This window comes from Aplidium turbinatum, chromosome 1, assembly GCF_918807975.1.
Source record: "Aplidium turbinatum chromosome 1, kaAplTurb1.1, whole genome shotgun sequence".
Taxonomy (NCBI): Eukaryota; Metazoa; Chordata; class Ascidiacea; order Aplousobranchia; family Polyclinidae; genus Aplidium; species Aplidium turbinatum.
Genome location: NC_137472.1, coordinates 21,896,325 through 21,907,245, shown reverse-complemented (window position 1 = coordinate 21,907,245; position 10,921 = coordinate 21,896,325). Strand labels below are relative to the sequence as shown.

Sequence of the window (10,921 nt, the reverse complement as noted above, 5' to 3'; positions counted from 1 at the left end):
TCTTTTAATTTTGTTGAATCGCCAATTGATAGAGATGCATATCTGATAGCCTACCGTTATGTAACAATGCACACTTTAAACGTGGTAGCCTACTCTCATTTACAGCAGAAGCCCTGCGATGTCTTTGCAGTAAACAAATTCATCTTGCTGGTAAAAATATGGAAGCAATATTCTTTTTCTCTCGTACAGTAAAATATTATGGAAGCTCCGGTTCCAAGATAGTTTTTGTCTTTGAGTCGGGATGCCAAAATTTCTGCTGCTTATTTGAATAGGTTGAGATCCCTGATGAGATCACTCAGCTCTTCCTGTTTGTATGTCTATGGAATAGCTGAACTACTTTCAAACACATTTCCACCGTTGTCACTTGCAAAGCTTTCTACCTTTTCATGAAGCTCATCATATTTCATAGCTATGTCAAGTAAATCACTAAATTCAGGCACAAGCACTTCCTCACAGTGAGGCACAGATCGCCGAGCAGATTCTAGATCTGGGTAATTCCAAGTGCTTTTCTTGTGGCGATTAAACCCCTGTATGTCTACCAAACAGAAGTAACAGTCATTGAAATGGCTAAGATTTTTAAGTGTAGCTACCTTTAGTTCACTTTCTCAGGCTTTCTACACATGCTTTGCAGACAGTATGAGGTGCCCATGGCTTATCTTGGTCATCTAGCCAAAATTTGAAAATATTGATATCTCAAATAGCCTACTGGAGCTAATTCAAAGAAACCGATGTTATTTTCGGATTTAGGGGTCCAAAATTCCCCAGAAACCCGTATCAAACTGTAAAATATCTTCGGCACCCAGAAAAAAGTTTTTTTTTTGGCCAGTGAATTATTATCTATCGATGAACGTGGGAACAAGGCGTAAGCTATAGTATAGCCTACATACGAAGAGGCAATCTGTAAAAATCCAAACAGAAAATATTCTTCAATTGCTGTAGGACAACTACAGTATTAGGGTCAATATTTAATTACGAGTGGATATTTTTCAGATAGGTATTTTTCGAGTGAATAAAGAAACAACAGTAAACCCTCAAGTAGGCCTACATGTAGCTTCACACAAAGTGAAATTTACATGACTTTTGACTTTTTTTTTATTTGTTTAAAAATAACGTCTAAAAAGACATTATTAAAAGTAACTACGGACAGTGGCCACTGGCCAGTGTTTAGATCTTCCGATCTCTTCAGCGTAGTAAAATGAAAGTGGAAGTTGTAAAGATCGGAAGATCGAAACACTGGTGGGATGGCGCTCGCTTTCCAATCATGCAACCCTGGTTCGACTCCCGGCTTAAGCTGGTTGTTGACAAACACCGCTCATCTCTACCTAGGGTGTAATAAATTGGGTGGGCGTAGTTGCTGAAGGAAAGACGGCCGAGAGAAAGAAACTGGCCACCCTACTCTCGTTAGTGCCGAAGGCTTAGGGGCCCTCATCTTCTCATAATGAGAACCTTATCTTCTCATTCCCCGATGTTTGGATTCAAGTATGGGACTTACCTTAACCAAATTGGTTCATGTCGACATCCAGTTATGCTTAGTTTTGCTGAATTTGGTTAAATTTTACATCAAATGCTTTTGTTGAATATTTTTATGGGGATTCGGATGCTTAATCCTGGCAGTTTCGCATAAAGGCTTTGAATCACTGACGCAGGCCCGGTCATATTCTAGGGGGTAAACGTTATTTGATTTTGAGTAAGATTTTTGGTGTTTATATATGTAATAATGTATCTTCATATTCTGAGGAGGTTAGAGCGAAACGTTTGGTCTAACCCCTCCCCTACTTTTAATGGGCTTAGGTTGTGCATTGTGCAAGCGATCTAACCATGCTGCCCTAATTCAAAGACCTATTGTGGGTAGTTTGATTCTGCAATCATATAAAAAAGCTTACAATGGCCTACTTTTTTTGAAAAGCTCTTGTGCACCGAAAAATTAATTTAAAGAAAAAAAATGACTTTGATGTTTAACCAACAGAAAATTTACCGCAGGCGGTAACCAAATGGCTACACTTACAGAAATAAGAAGGCTAAACGAGACAGAAAGTTTGTGAGAAAAAAAGTTCGCGCCCCGGTCACCGAGATCGACAGAGTTAAGTTTCCGATTGTTCAAGTGTTGTTGCCGAGGAATTATTCCATCCATTAGGTGCCACTGAATGGAGAGCAGTCCTTAACGTGCTTATAGCTTAAGCGCACACCCTAAGAGTCGAATCAGCGCCGCTTGATCTTGAAGCGCGCTAACCACTCGGCAGCAGTGGCCGAGTGGTTAGCGCGTTGGGCTCGCAGTCGAGAGCCTGCATGTTCGACTCCAGCCACCTGCAATTGCTGTTGTTTCTCTGGGCAAGAAACTTTACGATAATTGCCTCTACCCAGTGATCGATTTCGAGTAATGGGTAGTACCAAATTTAAGTCATAAGTAGAGTAGACAACCGGAAACAGACCTTGCAGTCGGCTGCAGCGTGGGTCAGGTGTACGTCGGAAGGCGTACACCGATGCATAGCGCTCAAGTCCGCTTTCCCGCAATGCAGGATAAAGATAATAAAACAAAAGCTTCTTCGTTCTAGAAGTCACGCGCCAACCAACTGAGCTATCGGGGCACTTAATTTTCCACTTAGGCTTATGCACAACATAAAATAATTATCGCAGCTCATTACACCCAAAGAATGTCTAGGCTTAAAGCCGAACGCTCTATTTTCATCATGGTACGAAAATGTTTTAGATCAACTTTGTTTGAAACAAAACTTATTCTCTCTTACGCGCACTTGCTATTTGGTGCCAACGTATTAATTATGCAGCCAAAAGTTAAATTACAGTAAAATTTTGCAAGAAAATAATTCCTGGTGTAAAGTCATAAAAGCTGAAACAAAGCACTTCTAAGCAGCTCAAGGCATGGTTCAACTATGACAGGAGGGACTGGCAGCCGGACTAATATTGGCCAATATAGAGCTCTCACCCGTAGAGGGCCTTCCTCTCGGAAAGCGTGAACCGTGGAAGTATTGGCGATGCCTCAACCGCTTAAGAACTGGCACTGGCAGGTGTAAAACTTTGATGAGACACTGGGGGTATTCCATGGGGAGCGCAAGTTGCAAATGCGGACAGGAGAAAACAATGCAACATCTACTCGAATGCCCTGACCTAAAAGCAAGATGCTCTGCACAGGATTTGGCCGAGTTCAACGATAGAGCAAGAGCTTGTGTGATGCTCTGGGCTACGGCCGTGTGACACACGATGAAGAAGTTCAAGGCAGAGAAAATATCGCCTTAAAGCAGTGTTACCAAAAACATAGTCATTTAAAACTACACACAAAAAGTTTATGATTTTTGTATTTTTTTCTGATTTATTGACCTGAAAATAAAACGACCTTCATCAATAAAATTTACGAGGATAGGCAGTGGCATAGCCCTTACGCCCCTGGTAGGAAATTAGTTCAAACACAGATCCACCGACTATTCATCAACAATAAAATATATAGGCCTACAAAGGGCAACGCTGTTTGAAAATTTACAGAAGCAATTTTAGACCATCTAACTCTGTGATGATGACAACTCACTTTCCTCAATACCGTAACCTCAAAGATCATCTTCACGTTAAAACCATAACAATTTTTAATACCGTCAAATACCAGGATAAATGGAAAGAGATATGCATAAACGTCTAAGCCTGGAACAGACATGGTACACAAAGAAGGTTGACAACAGAAAAACGAAATCGATGAATTGGTTTTGTAACACAGTATTTCTTAAATTTTACAAAAAAAAAAGTTAATAAAGTAGTGGGCCTGCGTTGAAAAAATCATGGTTCCGTCAAGTTGATAATGATTTCCACACTTAGTTCTCCTCATTTACTAACCGAAAAAGAATAAATTAAGACTTTTCAATACAATTGTGACACAACGCCTAAGCATGAACATTATAACAAGTTCAGTTTGCATCAAAGGAGAAGATTCTCCACATATCGTTGGGATGACGTAGTTAATCTTGCGTGGATTGTCAACGCTTCTTCCTCTTCTTGATCGCAGCAGTGAATGGATTATCATCCTCCTAATAGATGACATCAATTCCAATAATACTGCCAATGAAGCTAAAATCGACAGTTGAACTCATTTATGACACTCAGTAGCGGATCCAGGAGGGGCACTTGGTTACGTGTCCCCCAAACCGATAAAATACCGTAGATTATCTCATTTTTCGCTCGTTTCGTTTGGTCAATCACATTTCACAATTACAAAACGAGGTGAAAACTTTTAGGGCAAGCCAACAGACCCCCAATATCATTATTTTCTTCATTGATTTTTATATTTTGGTATTGTCCGTTTTTCTTAATTTTTTTTGCTTCGATAGAACTTTGGTGGTCCCTCCCCAATTAGATCCACTACTGATGACACTACAGCCTCGTTGAAGGTTCACTTAAATGCAAAAAACATCAGCCCAAACAACTTGCTTATCACTTCCTAATGTGCTACCTACCTCATCTGGTTCGTTATAAATCACACCCTGGCCACGACCTTTCCTGCGAACGTTTCGTGTCGAGCTCGGACGATTAAAACGTGGCGACGACTCGGCTTCCATGACTATGACGTCATCATCCGAAGCATTTCCGTAAGTGGCGACGTGGCGATTTGGTGACTTTGAACTGGAAAGTTGTGACTGCCTCAAAAAACCTGAAACAACAACGACATTGTAGCCAACCTTCACTCTTACTTTCATCAATTACCGATTATAGCATAACAATGCCTTTAAACAAATTACACTCTTGATACGCCCCTGTTTATGATCCAGTGTTACAAAAAATAAATACATATAAATTTGCCGCCGATTGAGCACTTTGCTGGAGACATCTTGCTGTTACATTGTGCATCGCTCACTGCTTTCAGTTTGAGCACTTTGGCAAGGTTGGCGAAAGTACCAATTTTGTGGCCTCTTTAGGGATCACAAACTGGAAAATCGCCACACCAGGTTTATAGCTCCGTGATCATACCCAGTGTACCTACTGCACTGATGAGGCTGGAAGGTCGAAACAGTGTGCTACTGTCTGCAGTTATGAATTTGGTATGTACGAGTACCGCTTGCAATTTTTCTGGTCAAATGCGAGTTTATTTTAAATCCGCTATTTCTTTCAGTACCCCTGACCACTCAGACCAGCAGCCTCGATACACAATGTGGAAACAATTAAAAGGACTGGAATTCTAAATTGAATTTTGAAAATAGCAAAAAATGCAAAACCCTTAATATCATCAGCTGTTCGTAGCAGAAAAGTTACAAAAAAACTTACTCTCCATAACTCCAGCTTCTCGTTCACTTGGAGCGCTCTTAATTCCCTTCCCGCGGCCTCTCCCACGACTTCGCGGTCTGGCGCTGCTTTTACAAAGGTTAACGTTACAATTCAGCGTTATAACAATAAAGCAAATAAATACCGATGAAAAATTTCACCATATGAAAATAACGTAATTATTGCCATGAACCCATAAGATAAATTATTATATTAATTTAGTATTCTTTTTAATCGGCGGTAATAGAAGCGTGGTCCAGTCAATATTTTTTCCTAAATTGTTTGGAGCAGAGTCACTTGAAGTGAACTGATCTGAATGGAACGGTTGTAGAATGTAGATACTCGGCTGGTACAGTGTTAATAAGAGGAATCGATAGTGCTAATTGTTGTGCCCCTGTATGATCTCTGCCAGTCAGATGGGTATATTTAGGGTCTCCCTAGCACCGAACGATCAGCGAGACTCGCCATATCAAGAAGATATTCGATAGGTATTGAATATTTTCTATAGTATGTCTGATACTGATGAGGTCGCCAAAAGACCAAATTACCGGTCTATCGCTGTAAAGTAACACACATTCGACTGCCAAAAAGATAACAATTTATCATTCACAATTCCATTACCTAGAATAGCTTCCAGAACTTCTTACCTCTTCCCACGTGTGTTTATAGGTTTCGTATTCGCGCTGTCGGTTACCCTTCCATCAGAATCAGAATCGAGCGATTCAACATCTCTGCTTTCCCGACCAATTCTGCGATGTATCATGGGCAAATAAAGCACCAAACTAATCCTGACAAAAATTTCATGCAAAATCATCGGTGATCGTCAAAGTCTGAAGAAAGCATATGGATTATGGATGGTCACGTCAACCAAGGGTCACATCAGAGAATATGCAGTGCATGTATAGTATGCTCAAACTAGTTCCCTTTCTCTCGGTATAGCGAGCCCACGATCGTGTACCAGAACTTTTAAAGGGGTGAACAGAGATGTTCAAGATTTATCAGATTATCTCCTGAATTTGCTAAAGACGTGTTTCAACTGAGGCTAAAATGAGGCCTATCTAATCTATGTATCAATATAAACAATGGACATATATAACTGAGTAACACAACCCAATTTACTATTATCTTATGTAGACAAAAAAAAAAATGATGCAATGAAACATTTTGTTAGTTTTCTTTGTTTGAAACAAAATTTCAAACAGGAAAGCATTAGCTAATCACATCGAGTTGTGTTACGCTTAACCATCGCCTTCTTGATAATGTGCCATGGTCGATCCACATATGGTCAACGTCTCTCATCAAGTACAAGTTTCATGATATCAAATTATTTTTCTTTTTTATAATTCGTTTCACAATTTTCAGTTCATTAATTTTTTCATCCTGATTGTGATTTTCTTGAAGCGTTGCAACCGAGCCACGTCTTACAGCATTTAAGTCTCAAGCATGTTTTAGCGTTTGCACTGTATTGCTTCATGTATTGCTGTCGCTGTGATAGTTAAACATAAAAACAAACTAAATTGATGGTTATTGCCTCGTTTTTTAAAACTAATAAAACGTCAGCAACAACTACGGTATGACATGATACAAGCTTTTATTTTCATATAAATCAGCGCGTGGAAAACATTGTCTCATCCAACCAGCTGAACAACTGAAGATCTATGACAATAATTTTGGTTATTGATTAATTGTTACTATCATTGTTGTTGGGTCATTCCATGGCTACTGGTACAGTCGTGGAACCATATGTCATAGATTTTTATGAAATTTCATATGTACAATCTCCCTGCAATTTTAAGAAGAGTGATACCAATTTTACCGAAATTGGCCCAGTACTTTTTGAGATACCGGCGATTGAAAATTGGCCCTTTTCATGCATTTTCGTGATCGCTCATGCGTAAAAATTAACTGCAAATTTTGATTGACCTATTATGAAGGTGTTTCAAATGGTAACTTGAAAATTCCAATGCATATGAGTTATCCAAAGTAAGGAGATTCTGAAAAGATATATTGTTTGTTTGTTTTATATCACTACAGGCCACCAAGTGGCTAGTTTCACACATGACTATTTGTGATCAGTCATGCATGACGAAACTTTGATCGCTTATAGCAAAAAACACTCTACTTCGATTTTTCTGCAACTTGGCTTAAATGAAAGGTAACTTTCTTGGCTTTCTAGCTTCCAAATATGAAGTGGGATATTTGAGTAGAAATGAGGTAGTTTGCTGTAGGTTCATTCCATGGCTACTGGTACAGTCGTGGAACCATATGTCGTAGATTTTTATGAAATTTCATATGTACAATCTCCCTGCAATTCTAAGAAAAGTGATACCAATTTTACCGAAATCAGCCCAGTACTTTTTGAGATAACGGCAATTGAAAATTGGCCCTTTTGTGATCGCTCATGCGTAAAAATTAACTGCAAATTTAGATTGACCTATTATGAAGCTGTTTCAAATGGTAACTTGAAAATTCCAATGCATATGAGTTATCCAAAGTAAGGAGATTCTGAAAAGATATATTGTTTGTTTGTTTTATATCACTACAGGCCACCAAGTGGCGAGTTTTACGGTACACTTTTTACAGCAAACTACCTCATTTCTACTCAAATATCCCACTTCATATTTGCAAGCTAGAAAGCCAAGAAAATTACCTTTCATTTAAGCCAAGTTGCAGAAAAATCGAAGTAGAGTGTTTTTTGCTATAAGCGATCAAAGTTTCGTCATGCATGACTGATCACAAATAGTCATGTGTGAAATTAGCCACTTGGTGGCCTGTAGTGATATAAAACAAACAAACAATATATCTTTTCAGAATCTCCTTACTTTGGATAACTCATATGCATTGGAATTTTCAAGTTACCATTTGAAACACCTTCATAATAGGTCAATCAAAATTTGCAGTTAATTTTTACGCATGAGCGATCACGAAAATGCATGAAAAGGGCCAATTTTCAATCGCCGATATCTCAAAAAGTACTGGGCCAATTTCGGTAAAATTGGTATCACTCTTCTTAAAATTGCAGGGAGATTGTACATATGAAATTTCATAAAAATCTATGACATATGGTTCCACGACTGTACCAGTAGCAATGGAATGACCCTGTTATTAGTTCAAATATACACCTTACTGCCGCAACCAGCAAACACTTTATAAAATGCACTTTACTCAGAGTAGCGCCGATTGGTATAGACGTGTGCGCGGCGATCAAAAGGACGTTGGTTCGACACCGCTCCAGAGCACGCAGCTGTGTCTCAGCACGACATTTAACGGCGTGCCAAATAATTGGAGCAACAGACTCGGTGACTATCATGTCCCTTCGCTGCTTCCAGTCGTCTGTTGTGTTGCATCTGTAATCGCAGGGCACTGCATATTGTTGCAATAGGCGCAAAATAAAACATGATTATCACAATCACCTGACATCACAGTGAGGGCATCTACCTAACATGCACCTAAAAGCCGTGCTGCATTTTATACGGACCGACTTAAAATGAGCACAGAAATATTCATGATTCTTCATGAGCATTGTTTTGTTTTTTACTCGCCTTCCGGCATCATCCCCGTGGTTTAGGTCGCCGCCGTCACTAAGTCGCTCTTGCGATTCTCTCTCAACGTGGAACCGGTTCACTTCGTTGACTATCTCACCACGCTCCATCACAATATCGTCCTGCATCGAAGCATTATTATATCATTAAGGTGGCACCCACCACTTTGGCATCATCAGTCGGTTGTCACCAGCCTCACAATTTGGCAATCAACCTGTTGCGATAGCAGAGCATGATCTCTTCAAATTTTTAAATGCAAGCAAATGTTAATTTGGTGAAACAGCATTGCCACGTGACGAAAAAGAAAGTGCCGGTTATTTATAGCAGGTTGCTTGGACCAGAAGCTTCCAGAGACTATGGTAATATTACATCACAAGAATTTAATCTTTTGGTCAACAAGTCAAAGAAGTTTCCAAAATCACACGTACACAAAATTTTCTAAAAGCAGATTTCAAAATAAGAGATTGCGTAACAATATATTGCTATCGGTAAGTAATCATCGAAACACCAAAACAGAATTATATAATAAAATAGTTCTCCCATTCTAGAACAAAAATGTAGCCTACGGCGGGACTACGCATAATGATTATGACATGGTAATTGAAGTATAGTTGTTTGGGTATAAAAGTATTCGTCTGCAGCTAGCGCAACCCCAAATCACATACCAGTATTATTAAGTCAATGCATGATTATTAGGGTGTTTCATATTTTCACAATTTTTGATTATCGAAATGCTTGGTGTTTGATGTGCTCGTTATCATGTGCGACATGGCCGTTGAAATCGAAAGTGCAAAAATTTTGACGCATTTTGGAAGCCAAAAGAGACGATTTCTTACCACCACAAGTAAAAAAAGTACTGCAAATTAAAAAGGAAAGATACATTTTGAAAACTATTTTTGGGTAACTTAATTTTGTTATTAAAGAAACCATTTTTGATGGATTTTTAAAACCTCTTTTTTTGCTGCAAATCTGCCTTCTATTAACTTGGAAGTGATCATAAGAAATCGTATTTTTTTGCGCATAAATTTAAAGGGCGAGAGCTGCCTTTCAATAACATTAATTCTTGAGAGAATGGAGTTGTAACAGGGTGAGCCAGAAAAACCTACCACATTTCAAATTGTTACTGTACCAAAGCTGTAGCAGTCTGACAGGAGGTTGAATTGAAATTTTGCAGCAAAGGACTTACCATTTGTGTTTCAGGTTTTAGTTTTTATAAGTAAATAATTTTTTGTGCAAATTTTTAAAATTTTGTATCGGTATGTCAAATGGCCTGGACTGACGAACACCGTGCATTTATTGTGGAAGATTTCATTAGAAATGGAAAAATTAAGAAATTTTATGACTCATTTCAAACTAAACCGTAACGATCCTGGTCCCAATCGAAAATCTGTAATGCTCTGGGTCAAAAATGTCAGAGCTAAGGGTTCAGCACTAAAGCGAAAGCCACCCGGAAGGCCTCGAAGTGTTCGAACTCCAACAAACATCTTTGCTGTAAAAGAGTCAATTTAGCAATCTCTTAGTCGTTCAGCTCGCAAGCACGCCTCGGCATTGAGGCTTTTGAGCGAAATACATCAAATGGTAACCTTTTCACTTTGAGATGAGACAATAATTGTTTTGATTGCTTATAAATTTTGTCTCTTTTTCCTAGTTTGAAATGTGGTAGGTTTTTCTGGCGCACCCTGTATAAATGTATAATTCTTGACCGATGACCACCTAGAGATAGAAGAAGCGGTTACTAATCATTGCTGCTAACATGAGGCATACCTTCTTTGTAAGTATATGTTCTTTAGTCTTATTGATCTGATGCTGACATAACTCGGATATGGCGTTATTCTCGTGCTTGTCAACGAACTCATTGACGGACTTGCTCAGACCTCGAGCTGTCAACAACGTCATTTGATCTTTCTGAAACAAAGCAGACCATGTCACACGTTGATTTAACAAATGTTTGATCAAGACCAAACTTGTAAGCTGTCCATGTGCGTGGTCTAGTGGTGGGAGCAGCAGCATGACGTTCAAAAGGACGTCGGTTCGACACTGCTCGAGAGCACCCGGCTCCTGGCAACACCAAAGGGCATGGCAAATTGAGAGCAACTGACTTAGTGACTGTCTAAATCAGTGGT

At 39.1% G+C, this 10,921-nt stretch overlaps 1 protein-coding gene and 1 pseudogene across 3 annotated transcripts in view; both read right to left on the bottom strand.

Moving 5' to 3' along the window:
• Positions 1 to 99: 99 nt before the first annotated feature.
• Positions 100 to 3,661, bottom strand: LOC145788266 (uncharacterized; annotated as a pseudogene).
• LOC145770856 (double-strand break repair protein MRE11-like) overlaps positions 2,707 to 10,921 on the bottom strand; it is a 37,004-nt gene continuing 28,789 nt past the window's right edge. The window contains exons 12-18 of one of the 3 annotated variants that reach the window (XM_082582607.1): positions 10,563 to 10,703; positions 8,799 to 8,920; positions 5,904 to 6,005; positions 5,260 to 5,345; positions 4,455 to 4,648; positions 3,946 to 4,028; positions 2,707 to 3,246 (exon numbers count right to left, since the gene is read on the bottom strand). In XM_082582607.1, the coding sequence (XP_082438733.1) occupies positions 3,978 to 4,028; positions 4,455 to 4,648; positions 5,260 to 5,345; positions 5,904 to 6,005; positions 8,799 to 8,920; positions 10,563 to 10,703 (696 nt within the window). In that variant the 3' untranslated portion in view covers positions 2,707 to 3,246; positions 3,946 to 3,977. Of the gene's footprint in view, positions 3,247 to 3,307; positions 4,029 to 4,454; positions 4,649 to 5,259; positions 5,346 to 5,903; positions 6,006 to 8,798; positions 8,921 to 10,562; positions 10,704 to 10,921 lie in introns of those variants that run through there. The other 2 variants (XM_082582599.1, XM_082582615.1) reach the window with 2 other exon arrangements.